General features: G+C 32.9%; 3 protein-coding genes and 1 long non-coding RNA gene across 4 annotated transcripts; 1 reads left to right on the forward strand and 3 right to left on the reverse strand.

The window, feature by feature from the left end:
- Positions 1-2,136: 2,136 nt before the first annotated feature.
- On the reverse strand, positions 2,137-3,525 carry LOC132310340 (uncharacterized). Its single transcript, XR_009482591.1, has 2 exons — positions 3,276-3,525; positions 2,137-2,345 (listed from the first exon to the last, which is right to left on the reverse strand). It is a non-coding gene; the product is annotated as an uncharacterized LOC132310340 (long non-coding RNA).
- A 3,087-nt stretch (positions 3,526-6,612) lies between these two features.
- Positions 6,613-7,554, forward strand: LOC132309688 (uncharacterized). Its single transcript, XM_059807975.1, has one exon. It carries the CDS (start codon positions 6,613-6,615, stop codon positions 7,552-7,554), a length of 942 nt encoding a protein of 313 aa, XP_059663958.1.
- Positions 7,555-8,254: 700 nt separating this feature from the next.
- On the reverse strand, positions 8,255-9,889 carry LOC132307544 (probable glutathione S-transferase). Its single transcript, XM_059805344.1, has 2 exons — positions 9,385-9,889; positions 8,255-8,806 (listed from the first exon to the last, which is right to left on the reverse strand). Exons 1-2 carry the CDS (start codon positions 9,697-9,699, stop codon positions 8,462-8,464), a joined length of 660 nt encoding a protein of 219 aa, XP_059661327.1. The 5' UTR covers positions 9,700-9,889; the 3' UTR covers positions 8,255-8,461.
- A 3,804-nt stretch (positions 9,890-13,693) lies between these two features.
- Positions 13,694-15,322, reverse strand: LOC132307545 (probable glutathione S-transferase). Its single transcript, XM_059805345.1, has 2 exons — positions 14,900-15,322; positions 13,694-14,289 (listed from the first exon to the last, which is right to left on the reverse strand). Exons 1-2 carry the CDS (start codon positions 15,212-15,214, stop codon positions 13,945-13,947), a joined length of 660 nt encoding a protein of 219 aa, XP_059661328.1. The 5' UTR covers positions 15,215-15,322; the 3' UTR covers positions 13,694-13,944.
- Between the last annotated feature and the right edge of the window lie 1,977 nt (positions 15,323-17,299).

The raw sequence follows: 17,299 nt of genomic DNA on the forward strand, positions 1-17,299 counted from the left end.
AGGCTATTATATATAAAAATGATAATACATGTATTATATAGATTAGAAAATAATACATGTTTGATAAGAATTCTTCTACTAATTTTAATTTTAGTATGAAGAAATAGAATTAGAAATCAATACATGTTTGATAAGAGTTAAGGAAAGTTATGTCTCTATGTATGTATTGAAATAAATAATACAATAGTAAATATTTTATTTATTTTTTATTCGGTAATCTCTTTGTAATCGGTGTTCAAATTTTTTTTCTGAAAAGGCATCAATGGTTGCTTCATCTGTTAAGTTCATTAGGATTTTGTTTTTCTTCTTTAGTTTTTATTTTTATTTTCTCATAAACTCCATGAAAGTATTTTATTTTTTATTCTTTGTTTAATGTTTGATTGGTGACAACAATGGTTGATCTTGTAAATTTAGTTTGTATTGTAAATTATTTTTTATTTTTTCAGAAGTATCATGAAAGTATTTTATATTTTTATGTAACTTGAATTTTTTAATTTTTTATTTCTCTTATTTTCAATTCATTTTCTTTGCTTTGCTTCTAGGGTTTCCAGCTGAAGAAGAATCAAAAGAAAGAAGAATCTTGAGAGAGAAGATTCAAAAATTGTAAATGCAAAGTTAGGATTTTTAATTAGGATTATTGTTTAGTTTAGTTTTGGATCATATTTAATTTTTTACACATCTAGAAGCTATATTATTCCTGCTTTGATTATTGTTTTGTTTAGTTTTAGATCACATCTAATTTTTTACATATAGAAACTACATTATTTCCATTGGTGATTGTTTATTTTAGTTTTGGATCACAATTATTTTATTATTAACTCTTATAAATATATATTTATAATGACTTTATAAAATTAAATATCAACTATTTAAAACAAGTTGTTAATTATTTATTTATAAAATAATTTTTTTTATTATAAATTATCTTTTATGTTTTGACTGCACTAGTCTTTTATATAAATAAGTGTTAATGAAGTATTTATACAAAGAGAGTGAGAGAGAGAGAGAGAGAGGTGGAGATTGATATTTTTGGAATTACATATTTACCTCATCCCAAAAATAATGATCATTAGATGGAACCCTAAAATCCCGAAACCTAAAATATAATGAAACAATTAAGAAAAATGATACTGACACCAAATATTGAGGCCCAAAACTCAAGCCGATGGTGATGTGTCACTATAGATATACTACACTTAGAAAGATAAAATTTTAAAGACAAAACTATCTTTACAGAATCCCAATTAGCAAAAAATGTCAATTACCAGGAATATCTCCTAATCATCCATCTCTATCTCATAGTCAAATTGTTCATTATTTTATTCTCTTACCCTTTTTTCCATTACCATCATGGATTCTCAATCATAACTAGGAGACGTACTTGGTGAAAAGGGTTTTCTTCCCAAGATGATCTCAGTTAAGTGATCGGAAAAAATGAAGATGAAAACAAGAAGGCAATATAAGGGTAATTTTGTTTTTGAAAATTTATGTTGTTTTAATAGATATGCTAGTGAGACCATTTGATTGTCATATTAATTTATCTTTTTGTAGCATGTAGATTCTGCCTAACAAATCGGTCAAATATCACATACTCAACAATTAATTAATATTTTTTTTAAGGAAACATATATGGTAAGGATGGGAGAAAATTGTACACCTTTCCAAAAATATACACACATATTATAGGGAATTTATTATTATTATTGTTATTATTATTTTTAAGGAAATATATATAGCATATACACACACCCCTGAATTTTACACCTTTCCAAGAATATATACATATATTATATAAGAGATGGAAAAAATTTAGGGGTACGTGCGTCTTAAGGACAAGAAAATTAATCCACACCTTTTATATAAATCGTTAAATTAAATGTAACGACCCAAATGGGGTACCAAAATAATAATAAAAATCTATAAAAAATTTCGGCATGACCTCCGCAGAAAATATCTCTAAACAACCTGTTGAAATACAAAAAAATAATTACAATGGCCTCACTGGACCTTAAATCTAACATATCCTGTCCCAACGCAATATACATATATTATATCATATCTCCAAAGTGACTACATACATACAAAATCCCATTCCTCCATCTCATCCAACAAGGAACATACGTTGGTTACATCAAGTTACAGTCCAAAAAGCGTAGTTAGAATTTAAAAGTTCATGGCTTACAACATTATACTAATTAAACTAAAGTTTTACGAGTTAGTTAATATTACATTTACAAAATATTAGAGAGTTTTAATACAAAAGATAGCAAAAAATAAAATAAAATAGGTCTCCGTGCTCGTCTAAAATTGTGGTGGATCGTCGTCCGCCACCTCTTTTCCATGTCCTGAAAAATGTTAGAAATAATGGGGTGAGCATAAGCTCAGTAGGAAGTGTCTAAGACACACTTCTTATATCCCCGTGAATCCATACAAGGAATAGATAAAAAGTGAAAGGGATCATGATATAAGGAAACACACACTCTTAAATACAATAACAAGTATGTAACAAATACCACCCAATCACAAGTTTACCACAATGTCATGAAGTGCAATATGCAAACGTTACTCCCCATTTTCCGAAACATTTCCGTTTCAACTTCCAAAACCGTTAGTGTAATCCGACCCAAGGCACCTCCAAGGCGTCACGAATGGAGGGTTGACTAACTATCCACGACCACAAGGCACCTCCAAGGCGTCGCATTCGGCCTAGTTAGCTCAACCATTATCCCTTCTAGACTACACTAACACCACGGACCACTAGGCGCCTCCTAGGGGTCCGGTTTTCGCAAACTCCTTTAAAAAAATATTTTCCCCAAAATAATTTCGTTTGTTCAAAGAAAAAATATATATATATATATATATATATTCCTTTCTCTTTCCCAATGAATGCATGAATGTGCATGTTTCGATTTATCAATTCAACCATAGGCTCTCACACATTTTATTTACATCATTATCACAATTTAATAGAAATTTCTAAGCAATCATTTCTTTTATTTATTTATTGACCATAGCATCATTTTCTTTCAAAGCAATAAATAAATAAATAAATACATAATCTTAGGACATACAATATGTCAACACCAAACATGTTCAATCACCGTAATAAATCTAGTCATATATATGAATTCAAATAACACATGGAACACATTTAGCATTTTAATTAAACATACTTCAACCACAAACTAGATAATCAAAATTAGCATGCATATGATCAAATTTAAGGGGAAAAATTCACAAAAAAACTAAGAAATTGTAGATTAGAACACCCCTACCTCAATGGAAGTGAAAACTCCCAAAATCCCCAAATCCAAGCCCAAGAACCCTAGAATTTTGAACTCCCTAGAGTGCACCAAATGATGATTGGCTCCTATCAAATTAAAGGCCTTGACGAACTCTCCAACTTTGCTTCACAATGCTCTACCAAAATCCAAAAGTTTAAAGCTAGATCAAGCTTTGAGATTGTAAAAAGAAAAAGAAGCAGTGAGATGCCGAGAGGGGAAAGATGCAGCAGAGAAAGAGAGAGAAAACAGTTGGGTCGTGGATCATGTAATGCCTTATACACTTTTTGTGTGTTTTAAAACATGGGTGGGGCCCACTTGCTTTATTTCTTTTTCTTTTAGCATTAAATATATATATATATATATATATATATATATATATATATATATATATATCACAACATTACATTAAATTTGACGGTCATCTTCCAAACCAATCCATATCATTTCCTTTTAACACAAAACCACTCTCACCCTATTTTTAGCACTCTATTTTTAGTTTTCATATTTAATTTTACGATTACCACCTATGTAGCAATAAAAGGTAATTACCAACATAAAAATAGAAATCTTTGAAAGAAAGATAATACCTGTGTATATATTACTAAAATTTGTTTTTCAAAAATAATATCTATTTATTAGCCGTATCTTTTAATTTTGCAATCAAACTTAAGCATAATGCGGTAGCACGATATTAGAGCGTTTTCTAATAAACATCTTGTTGTCATGCTTACTGTATATCACAGTGTTCAATAGTATGTGATCTTTTTTGCATATGCACATACTAAAATTCAAATATACTTGTCCAGTATAAGTAAATTTACGAATAAATATACTTTAATGTTGCATTTTGGAATATTGAATTGATACATTGGGGTTGAAATTGGAGAAATTTTCATTTAAAGTTTGAACAAAATTTTTTTCTATTTCAATTTTAAGAAGTCTCAGTGTTCTCAAACTAACTCAACTAGATTTTGAGGAGTTGTGTTTGGCACAAATTTTCTTGTTGAATTTGCCGGCACTAGTGTTTTGATAATGCAGTAGCAAAGATTTTTCTATTTTTATTTTGGTAATTACCTTTTATTGGTCAGTAGGTGGTAATAATAAAATTAAATATGAAAACTAAAAATAATGTTTTTATGTTAAAAGGAAATGATATAGGTTGGTTTGGAAAATGACTGTAAATTTAATCTAATTGTCCGTATAAAAAATGTGAATTGATTTTCTTACTCCACGAAAAACAAGAGATCAAGACTCATGTGTTCATACTACTCTATTGATATTAATCAAATGAAAAGCTAAAACTTGATATATATAATTATTCTACGTATTATGGTGTATGGTAAGTTAAATTTTTTACCAATAAAAAATCAATATTTGGGTTATATAATATTATCGAAATTGTTATCAACATTTTAGGAAATGAACGAGTGATTTCATGATAGAACCGAACCAACAATACAATTTTGTTCCATGGTACGATTTTTTGTGCACCATTAAATTGGCTCAGCCCCCGAATGAGCAATTTGCCCAATATGATGGCTGATTGTACCCAAAATCAAGGCCCAATTTGATCGGGTCGTGGACCCAAAGCCCTACAGGTTAGTGGGTCTATTGATATAAACAAATAAGCCCTACATGTTAGTGGCTCTATTATACACAAATGAATATAAAAATTACACACAGGACCAGAAACCATTGTTAGAGGGCTAAGCTAGTTCCAGGTACTTAAAATTTTAAAAATTTTACAAATTGATTGTAAAGTGTTTTTCTTTGCTATTGAAATATGCAAATATGATATATAGAATATATGTGGTGTGATGATTTTAAATTTTCATTTATATTTATGTTTGAGAGTATCGAATCGATACTTTGAATTTGGAATTGGGTGAAATTTAATTGAAAATTTGCAAATTTTTTTTTTTCTTTTGTTTGTCATTGGTAAAAAATACACACACCATACTCACACACACACTTTAGAATTTTGGGGACCGAGTCATCACTATTCACTTTAAGAAGTAGAGGTGATACAACTAGACTACAAAGTTCTTAATTCCAATTACAAATTCAAAGTGTTGATTCGGTGCCATATTAAAAAGACCCCGTTTGAAGTATTTTACAGGCTAGGGTTTGGGGCAATTAAAATACACTATGGACTTGGGATGGTGGGCCAGTCGATAATTTTTCTCAAACTCAGTACCAAAAAATTTATCACACAAAATAAATTTACGCAGATGAATATACAAATTTATATCAGGGATATATATATATATATACAATACACAAATGAATATTCAAATTCAACAGTGTTTTATGGTTCTTTCAATCTAATGCTGGCTGTGCAGGTCTGACTTGTTTACTTTGAACTGATTTTGTCGTGGAGGGAAAAGGTTGTAATTGTTTGGTTCCCAAGAAATCAAAGGAAACCAAAAAGATTGTTTTCATCTTTATTAAGCTGACAAAATTGGGTTAAGGTTGGCATGGTTCATGTAACTCTCTATTCACTTCAAAGGAATCAAAACATAAGACCATTTTTATACCTTCTAATTTTGAAGACAACTAACACAGGAAGGTTCTTATATTATTTAAAAATAAATAAATAAATAAATAAATCTTACTTCTAATTGGGAATCAATCTAAACCCTTTGATTTCCTAAAATTTTGAGGGTAGTTTTAAGAATTTGATAAGACAAAACAGAACAGCCTTAAAACCCAAAAAACGGTTTGATCTAGAAGAGGCATGCATATACACTTTATATACCAATACCATATAGTTAAAGTTGGAACCTGTGGGAGCTTTTTCTTATTTTAAGCCCTCCTTTCTCGGGCACCTCTTGCCCTCAGCCTCTGCCCTCTCTGGAGACTTTTTCCTCCACAAACAAAATTCTTATGTCACAGGAAAATAAACGAAAACAAGAAAACCTAAAACCAATTTCTGGTAAACTTTAACATCACAAAGCACATTGTTCCTCCGGCAAACAAACGCGTCAAACGGTTGGATCAATCTCTGTTATCATATAGTTTTGACCCATTCTTTCAAGGCATATTTCATCATTTTCAATCGTGGGGGTGTGGCTTCAAATGGCTCAGTTTTTACTGCATTTTCGAAAAGCTTTGTTTTCAAGGTAATCTGCAGCTATTGTTCCATCTAATGATCAAAGAAGAATATATGTATTTAGGCCTCAATAGGGCCATCTATTGTTTTGTGGTGCAATATTTAAATCTATAGAGTGGAAAAAAAACACAGAATTTGTAATCACATTGGTTTTGGCCTTAAAATTATAGGATCAAACCTGTTGTTGTGCTGAAGGAAACAAAATTAATTCGATCAATGTCTTATCATATTTCTTCTTCGAAAGCTCAATCAACATCCAACCAGCAACCCCCTCCGGAGCAGAAATCATCTACAAATGAGCCGGTGACGATTAAGACGGCTCAGAGTACTGTCACCTGCGTCTATCAGGCTCACCTTGCCGGTTTTTGGCGCAATGTCACAGTCCTGTGGTGCAAGAACCTCATGAACCATACTCTCAGCATTTCTGTTGATAGCGTCGAAAGTGACCATCATCAGTCCTGCAAAATTGACCTCAAGCCATGGCACTTTTGGAGCAAAAAAGGGTACAAAACCTTTGAAGTTGACCATAACCAAGTGGATGTCTACTGGGACCTGCGCTCGGCTAAGTTTGCTGGTCCTGAGCCATGTACAGATTTCTACGTCGCCCTAGTCTCTGATGAAGAGGTGGTGTTGCTGATAGGGGATTACAAGAAAAAGGCTTATAAGAGAACCAAATCAAGGCCTGCACTAGTCGAAGCAGTGTTGTTTTACAAAAAGGAACATGTATTTGGCAAGAAGAGTTTCTCTACAAGGGCCAAGTTTGATTACAAGAGAAAAGACCATGACATTGTTGTGGAGAGCTCAACGACAGGTCCTAGAGAGCCCGAAATGTGGATTAGCATTGATGGGATCGTGTTGATTCACATTAGGAACTTGCAGTGGAAATTCAGGGGTAACCAAACCGTTTTCGTTGACAAACTACCGGTGCAAATTTTCTGGGATGTCCATTCTTGGCTGTTCTGTAACCCTGGCACAGGCCATGGTTTGTTCATCTTCAAGCCAGGTGCGCCCGAATCAGACAGTGACAAAGAGGAAAGCAATTGTAATGGTGAAGGCAGCGAGTGTAGCAGCAGCAGCAATAGCAAGTATTATTCGGCTCAGAGCCACTCAGTAGCATCACACTTTTGCCTTTTTCTCTGTGCGTGGAAGATTGAATGAAATGGCTTAAAATTTGCACGGGCATTTTCTTCCGTAGTGTAGAGATGGAATGGTATCACCAACAAGATTAGTAAGTCCATTTCATCGCCGGTTCAAACTCTCAGACACTGTTGTATATTATGCCGAATTATGTTCTGAAATTCATTAGAGCAATATGATAGATTCAGGGTACCTTTGCAGTGGTACTTGGCATCAATGTTTAGAAATTGAGCACCACAGTGAGGATTGGTACTGTTCAATAATGTATATTGTACATTCTTCATCATCTCACGTTGACTGCTTACCATCTATGCTCTCCAACATACCCATCTATGCTCTCCAACATACCAGGTAAATCAATCATGCAGAGACACTGATAATGCACAATGAAATGGTCATATTTGTGAATAACGTGGCTTACTATGTGTAATTTCCTTTTGAATTCAAACTTGACCCTTGGAGATAAAAATCATTGAAAAGAAAACAAAACGCCTATACTATGTTCAGCTTCATTGGTGCCTTGGAAAAAAATTACTTAAAATTTTGAATTAATTATTTTATGCAAGTAGGGACATATATAATCATGATGCCAACAATATTAAAGACAGTGTGAGGATATCACCCAACTCACATAAATTAGTTGGAGTTATCCGACTTTCATGCTCTAAATCATTTTCCACGACAAAATTGATGAATATGCTTTGCAATAACACTAATAAAGTAAAACTTTAACCAAGAAAACAGCATTTCATCCTTTATTATATTAACAACCAAAGCCACACAAGGCTGGAGCTTCTCTATGGGTTGAGCTCTCTCAACCCATTCAAAGCCACAAACTTTCTCAGGAAAAAGAACCACAAAGACTCCAAAACAAACACAAACACAACCATAGAACACACCACACTAAAGAGACCCTAGCTTGATATTCCTAATCTGGCCCAAACCTCTTCTTCAGAGCCAAAACAAAGTCATAGATCTTCTGGGAGTCAGGAAGGGACTTGGACACACTCTCCTTTTCCAAGCACCTCTTAGCCCATGCCACCAGCTTAGGACACTCCGACTCAATGCTGAAGTTGCCACAAGACTCATAGGCATAAAACCAGCTATAGAAAGGTACAAGAGCAACATCAACAAAACCAAAGCTCTCACCACCAAAGTATGGCTTGTCCCCAAGCACTCCCTCCAACACCTTCAGTACCTCTATGAAATCCTTCTTGGCTGCTTCCTGCTCTTCCCCTTTTGTGGACCATATCTTCCTCCCAGCATCATACACCTGAAATATAAAAACAAAAAACAACATTTTAATATATATTTTATACCCACACACTGTATAATAAAAGGATGAAATGCCAAAGTATACCCATCGTTTAAAAATACAAAAAATAAAAAAAATTATACCCATAGTAGTATAGTTTCAATATTTTATTACAAATATACATGGTTAGGCATAAAATCTGGTGATGATTTGATGAAAAAATAAGCATGGTTCGTCATAAAACCACCACCGTGAAGATCCTATGAAAATCCTATACAAATTTCAGCCCAAAACCCTATAATAAGGACATTCAGTGTTCTCCCAACCCACCACAAACCCCATACTTATATACTGGATTACATGAGAGTCTACAACCCGGAAAAAGAAAACGGGTCAAAAAAATTTCATATTCCGGTCGCCTGAAACAAAATTGAGGCCACAACTTCACACAATATATAGAAGAAAATGTAGAGAAAACAAAATTAAAGCAACAAATGTTTAAAATCTCCAATATTGTTATAGCAGAAACAAATTTGAACAGAGACCCAAAAACAAACAATAGACAATATCACAAACCCACAAGAGAAATAGGATACCTTCTTGTCAATATAATCAGCCCAGAACCTAGCTTGAGCTCTGTGGTAAGGATCAGAGGGCAAGAGGGGAGCTTTGTGTGTCCAGACCTCATCAATGTACTGAACCGCTATGAGAGACTCACATATCGGCTTTCCATTGTGGATAAGAACAGGGATTTTCTTGTGAACCGGGTTCATTTTGAGAAGCAGAGGACTCTTGTTGGACAAGTCCTCTTCTTTGTATTCGTACTCAACACCCTTCTCTGCCAGTGCGATCCTGATCCTCATGCCAAACATACTCGGAAGGAAATCCAACAAAACCACCTCTTCAGCCATTGTTGGTCGATGAACGAAGAGAGAGATGAGAGATCCGGAAGTGAAGAAGATAAAAGATGTGAGAATGAAATGGCCAACACGTTTAGCGTGAGTATTTAAAGTGGGTTAGTAGTGGGTTTAGGGTAGGGATTGAAAGTGGCAGACAAATAGTCAAGGAAAATTGTGGGCATTCGTAATCACATTTGTAATTGGCCATTGTTCTGGGAAATATAAATTTTCTATTTCAAGGTGATTTTATTGGCGGGTGCACATGGTAGTTGACCATGACATGCATCTGCAATAACCAAAAAAAATTTAGAGCAGAGATATTTTACACTGCCTATTTTTTTTAACATATTTGTCGAAGACTCGAAGTGAAGGATAAGCTCAGACACATGGGTTTTATTTAATTGCATCGAAGGGATATAAACTACTTTGGACAGGCAAATAGGATTGAGATTTCGGTATGAAAATTAATTTTTTAAAATTTTATTTCACTTTTAATATATTTTATAAATTGTTTCAGTTTAATAATTAAATAAAATTAACTCGTGATTATTTTCTTGTGGGTAAGTATACAATATCCCGGTGTGCTAAGATGGAGTACTTACGGAATGATTAAGATGGAGTACTTATGTCTACACATATAGTAGGAACAACATTATACTGGGATCGTAAAAATAGTAAAATTTAAATTACATAGGGTTAGAGTGGGAGCCAAAATTTAAATTACATAGGGTTAGAGTGGGAGCCAAAGCATGATACTGGAAGCGCGCAAGGCAACTGTTTAGAAGAATTGTGTGAGACCCAATCAATAAATAGTCACAAAACTCTCTAATTGTCCATAAAAAAAATAATGAATTTTCAAAATAATTATTGATTGTCCATTAGCTGCGGTATCAAATATTAAGTACTCATGAGGTAGAAAAAAAATAATTATTAGGAAGGGCATTTGTCAATATTTTAAAAGTTATATGAATAATCCACTTCCTTACATTTTCCCTACTTTTAAATGTATCCATCTATTAATAGGTTACAAATTATATGGTAATTTAATAGGGCCACCAATCACCATGCCCACCCCTAAGGATGGCAACTGGGCGGTTCGGGGTAGGGATCCTCGTCCTCGTTTAGAAAAACTACTCCCATTCTCACCCTAAAATCGTTTAATAAGCGGGGCAGGAGTGTAACAATCCTCACCCTACCCCCAGACAAGGGACCAAAGATTTCTCAGGAAGTCTCCCATCCGGGTACTATTCCAGAGTAAGCACGCTTAACTTTAGAGTTTTGATAGGTTCACGGCTATCATGACTTTAAAATGCATTGTGTGATAAAAGAATATTGAACCTTATATATAACACTTCACCTTCTCCAAGCGATGTGTGATTATGATACCTTGTAGTTTGCCAATGTTGTAGCTCGTCCAGTGTCTCGCACCTACCCACATCACACCCCGCCCACAAAAGTCTTCATTATCATCCCTATGGAGCCAACGTCCTTGTTGGCCATACTTCCGGTTGGATTCTGGCACTGATACCATTTGTAACGATCCAAACTCCACCAGACACGATATTGTTCGTTTTTTGCTCCCCCAACCAGAGATTTTTTAGGAAGTTACACATCCTGGTACTACTCCAGAATAAACATACTTAACTTTGGAGTTTTGATAAGTTCATGGCCATTATGGCTTTTGTGTCATAGAAGAGTGTTGAACCTTACATATAATACTTTTCTTTTCTCAAACAATATGGGATCATGACACCTTATAACCTGCCAATATGGTAAATTGTCCCGTGTATTGCATTCGCCCACAGAGGTCGTCATATGGGGCGGGGTGGGGGTAGGTTTTGTAGAGTATTTTCATAATTGTAATACGAATATAGCAAAAATAAATAATAAAATAAAATTTCAACTATGATCATAATTAATTTTTTCTTATGCGGATAAAAACAAGATTCAACTTCTTAATTGAAACTTAGATTAAAATTATTGTTGGAACATCATAGGAAAAAAGAATAATACAAAAGAATATTTAGTGATTGAAAAAAAATAAACTAAGATTTGCTTAATCGTACCTAATATTATTGAATATAAAATAAAATATAAAGATAAAATTATAATTTATAACTATAAATGAACGGGGTGGGGTAACTTCTCTGTCACCCCAAAATCATGCAAGTTATCAATTATAACCTCCATCTTTGCCCCAAAACCATTTAATCAATTCCATAACCATTCTAAATGAGATAGAGTGGGGCGAGTACCTAATAAGGCAAGATATTTTGCCATCCCTAACCACGCCCACGCCTACCCCTTTTCTCTCTCTCCCCCTCCCTTTAAGGCTTCAACCTTCAAACGAGAAACAAATAAATTTATTGACTTGCTGACAAAATTTGCCTCCATCTCCATTTTCGTGTCATTGTCATCTATTGACTGTTTACTAAAATTAACGCTCTGTTTGCTTTTGATATCCAATTTTGTTTTTCCGTTTTTGGTGAAAGAGAACTTTTCCTTGTTATCGCGTGTGTAAGTATATAAAGAAAGGATTAACTACACCAACGCTCTGAATTTTGTCACAAAATTTCATAAATTGAGAATTTAACCCTAAACTTTTACTTTAAAAGGTAAAAAAATATTACTAAGCGGCAATTTTTTAAATATAAGCTTACATGTAAAAAGTTGGAATGGGAGTGAAGATCTCTGCCTGAATTTGAATTCTTCAAGACCAAATTGTCTAAATGTTTGATGGTGCAACTCTTAATGATCTGATTCAACCCACCTCTTCACCAATGGCATCGTCCAAGTTGAAGCCGTGGCCAACATGGTTAATTTGGTCCAATTAGTATCACTCGTATGATGTTCAAATGGGGGTAGTGGCATAGGATATTTATTAAAAGGCATTGAAAAAAATTGAGGGCATAGATGACATTTCAAGCTGCTGCTGCTTCTTCTTCCTCTTCCTTTTATTTAATTATTTTTTTTGGTTTTTTGTTGTTTTCTTTTTCCCTGTGACGGAAAGCTGAAATAGGGTATCAGTGTTGGCTAAAATCAATTTATGCATCCATGGGAACTTTTGGCAAACTTAAGAGGTGTCGCCTATAAATAAACCTGAAAGAAAATCTACTTACTGAGAAAAAAGAAAAAAATAAAATTTTAACCATTATAGTAGCGTAAATATAATTTGTTACACAGGATGATGAAAAATTATCATATGATTTGGGATTACATATCCAAATTTACAACTTCTATACTTTATTCATTTATATAACTATATAAAAAGAATTATGTGTACATGATGTGCAGTGTATGTATTCACATACATACACACACATTTCTAATATGAATAATGTTACACTTCAAAAATTTCAAGCAATGCATGTAAAAAATTATTACATAGTTTAGGATTAAATGATCCAATCAATCACAACAAAATTTATAAGCAAATGTCCGGATTTTATACATTTTTTTATTTTTATATTACGTTGTGTGGTTGATCATATGTACGCATATTCTAGTTACTGCCTTATTGGTATAATTTAGAATTGTCAATGAATTTAGCCAAGATATTAATGAATCAACTTGAGTAATGTGAATTTTATTTATTAGTGCGATTTACAAGGTCATGGAAATCAAGGTTAACTTGGAAAAACCAAAGTTCATAAACTTTGAAATGCATCCTATTAATTCATGAACTTTGAAAATGACAAAACATTTATAAAGAAGATTCTGTTAGACGTATATAAGAACTATTCATTTAAAGGCACCAACAAAACCCAAGTTTCTTATAAATCCAATGTTTCAAACTTAAGTAGGGGTTGTTGAGTCTAACAGTAAAATTAATTTGTATGATTTACACCTGATGAATCAAGAAAATAATCTCTTCACATGCGAAAGTATTATTCACAACCGAGAGGCTCTGCATTCGAGAAAAAAAAAAAAATTGAAAAAAAAAAAAAAAAAACAAAATTCTGGTGGGATGCATGACATTATACTTAATAAATGTAATCAAGCAAACTTTAACCAAGCACGCTGCATTTCATCCTTTATTATATTAACAAACAAAACCACCCAAGCTTGAGCTTCTCTATGGGTTGAGTTCCCTCAAACCATTCTACAGTTTTTAGTGAAAAAACACACTAAGAAAACCACAAACTCTCAGGAGAAAGAACTACAAAGACTCCCAAAAAAAAAAAAAAAAAAAAAAAAAAAAAAAAAAAATCTATAAAATACAATACTACATTTAGAGATTAACGGAGGTTGATATTTCTAGTCTAGGCCAAACTTCTTCTTCATTCCCAAAACGAAGTCATAGATCTTGTGGGGGTCAGGAAGGGACTTGGACACACTCTCCTTTTCCATGCACCTCTTAGCCCATGCCACCAGCTGTGGACACTCTGACTCAATGCTGAAGTTGCCTAAAGTCTCGTACGCATAAAACCAGCTATAGAACGGCACAAGAGCGACATCAACAAACCCAAACTTCTCACCACCAAAGTATGGATTGTCCCCAAGCACTCCCTCCAACACCTTCAGGCACTCTATGAACTCCTCCTTGGCTGCCTCCTGTTCTTTCCCTTTTGTGGTCCATATCTTCTTCCCAGCATCATAGATCTGAAATATCGAACACCATTTCACTATATTATATACGCATGTATTGTATACCCACACAGTGTATTTTCAATATCGAAGAGATAATATATGATATTTAAAGAGAAAAAGCATTTAAAACGCTTGCCCCAAAAAAAAAAAGCATAGAAAACACAGCATATATACCCACCCTTATAGTATATTTTCAATATTTAAAGAACATATTCCATAATTAAAGAGAAAACGAAAAAGTTAAATATACCCATATCAGAATAGTTTCAATAATTGCAGAGAAAGCAAAATTTTGGTTTTAAATCTATACTGTAAATGCCGTGAATCAAGAACAAATTACAAAATTAACAAAAAATATAATAATATATATATACACACACACTACACACAGTTATAGCCAAACTGTTATTTTCTGTGATTTTGTACCACCCCTTAAACCTAACGACCTTATATATTTAGCAGGGTACTGAAACCGGACCACAATTTCATACTAATATTGTTATAGCAGAAACAAATTTGAATAGAGACCCAATAACAAGCAATACAAAAAAATCACAAACCCGCGAGATTTAACTTTGATGTGATCTAAATAAAATGAAAAATATATATATATATACAATACCTTCTTGTCAATATAATCAGCCCAGAACCTAGCTTGAGCTCTAGGGTAAGGCTCAGAGGGTAAGAGAGGAGCCTTGTGTTTCCAGACCTCATCAATGTACTGAACAATTATGAGAGACTCACAGACCGGTTTTCCATTGTGGATGAGAACAGGGATTTTCTTGTGAACCGGGTTCATTTTGAGAAGCAGAGGACTCTTGTTGGACAAGTCCTCTTCTTTGCGTTCGTACTCGATGCCCTTCTCTGCCAGTGCGATCCTTACCCTCATGCCAAACATACTGGGAAGAGAATCCAACAAAATCACCTCATCCGCCATTGTTGGTTGAGGAGTGAAGAGAGAGAAATATCAGAAGATTGAAATGAAGAGTGTGGTAGTGGAATTGCGTGAAGACAAAGCTGTAAGAGTGAGATACTGGGGTAGGGGTTTTAGTGAGTGTGTATTTAAAGGGAGTTTTGGGTAAGGATCGAAAGTGGTAGAAGAATCTAGTAGTGAAGAGGAAAGTCAAGCATGCGTAATCACATATGTAATTGCTATGTATTCTAGCGTCTTCTCCTATTCTCCCGAACGAACTTAATCTCTCTACTTTGATTTGTTAGAAAGAAGACATTAAAAACATAAATTTTGGACGAAATTTTAAATGAATTTTGCTAAAAATTATTTACGAATTTATAGACGAACTTGTTTTTCTTCATAAAGAGATGAACTTGGTATATTTACTTTCTTAAATTAGTTCTGGGTGAATGAGAAATTAGTCCTCTCCTTACCTCCAGAACTTACTTGATCTCTCCACTTTGATTAAGAGAGAAGGATCTCCATTAATGGCATGGAAATTAGGAGTAATGTTATTAATAAATCATGGGCTATTCTAAATTCTAATCAAGGACTGGGCCAGAAAATTGTATGAGAAAGGAGTAAAAGTATAATTTTTTAATAATTTTAGTGGGATGGATAGTATAATTGTGTAAATATAAATCAATAATATAAATTAATAGAATATATTACTTAAAAAATAATAATAAGTGGGGGCAATTGCTCCCACTGACCATTGAATGGCTCCGTCTCTGTATTGTCCCTTTGTGTTAAAAAATAAAAAATAAAAAATAATAAAAAATAAAAAATAAAAAATAAAAATAAAAAACAAAAAGAATTTGTCCCTTTGATTTGAAAATTTTATTAAATGGTTCATTTTCATTTTTATGTTATGGTTTCAAAGCATTGCGTTGGTGTTTTAAATTTAAAATTAAATAAATTTAATTTAATTATTGAATTAAGTCATTTAAGATACTCAAGGTTACGGAGATGGAGAAGATATTATTCAACCAACTTTGTCGTGCTAAAGACACAATCTTTTCATATAGTATTTTGCTACTTAAAATTAGAAACTAGAAATAAAGAAAAAGGGAATGGCATAAATAAAAGATTCTTTGGTACACTAATTTTTCTTCTTATTTTTCATGATAATGAATCAAAAGATAAATTCCCTCTGAACTATCTTTTCCTTTTTTCTCACCTTCCAATAATTGACATACAAAAAGTGACTGAATTTTAAAACCTTGGAAAAACATTAGGCTCTGATGGAATTAAATAGTAGAAAATGGAAGTAAATAATAATAATACTAATAAATCATCATGTATTTTATTAACGTGATTTTTTTTTTAATTCAAAATAGGACAAATTTTTAGTTTGAATAATATGAAACTTATCATAAAAGAAAAAGTATTATTGTAAGTTCACAAGACTTTATCAAAAAATCAAAATGTTAAGTGTTTTTTTGTAGTAAAATTTTTTAGGAAAGTTAGGACCCGTTTGACTAATGCTTTTGCTTCATATTTTTTGTTTTTCCTAGTGTACTATAACGAAGTAAAAACACGAAACATGTTTGATGATGTTTGTTGTCATTTGAATAGTACCGAAGCACTTTCAAAATTGAGGCCAAAATTAGAAGCATCAAAATGATACTTTTGGTTGTTTCGGCAGCAAAACACTGTTTAAAAAAAAAAAAAAAACCCTTCTAAATTAACATTTTTAACTAGTCCCATTCAAAATTTCAAACTTGCAGCACTTTTTACTAAACATGTTTTCATGTTTTTGCTTCTAAAAATCTTGTAACAAATTTGCGTTATCAAACAAGATTTGAAATAGTGTTGAACACACTCTAAAGCAAAAATATTGCTTCTGCTTTGGGTCAAAGGAAAAACACAAAGCAACTTTCAACTGTAATTGCCGAACGGGCCTTAGGTGGTTATGAAAAGTAATCTTCCTTTACTTTTTCTTTTGTCATTTTAACTAATCAAACTTTTAAAATGTTAAGAAAAATTTTATTTCCTTTATTGTTTTTCTTATCTTCATCTAACTAAAGGAGTCTTATGCTTTGTTTGGTAAGAAAGAAAAAATTAGAT

Source organism: Cornus florida, unplaced genomic scaffold, assembly GCF_030987335.1.
Source record: "Cornus florida cultivar Cherokee Brave unplaced genomic scaffold, ASM3098733v1 CherokeeBrave_3.0.0_Hap2_Chr05, whole genome shotgun sequence".
Taxonomy (NCBI): Eukaryota; Viridiplantae; Streptophyta; class Magnoliopsida; order Cornales; family Cornaceae; genus Cornus; species Cornus florida.

Bases quoted from the DNA above. Each gene is read 5' to 3' on its own strand.
- LOC132309688 (XM_059807975.1), top strand. From the start codon at position 6,613: ATGTCTTATCATATTTCTTCTTCGAAAGCTCAATCAACATCCAACCAG.
- LOC132307544 (XM_059805344.1), bottom strand. From the start codon at position 9,699: ATGGCTGAAGAGGTGGTTTTGTTGGATTTCCTTCCGAGTATGTTTGGC. The intron at 8,807-9,384 runs GTATCCTATTTC...TTTATATTTCAG, and splicing joins CTGATTATATTGACAAGAAG to GTGTATGATGCTGGGAGGAA.
- LOC132307545 (XM_059805345.1), bottom strand. From the start codon at position 15,214: ATGGCGGATGAGGTGATTTTGTTGGATTCTCTTCCCAGTATGTTTGGC. The intron at 14,290-14,899 runs GTATTGTATATA...TCGATATTTCAG, and splicing joins CTGATTATATTGACAAGAAG to ATCTATGATGCTGGGAAGAA.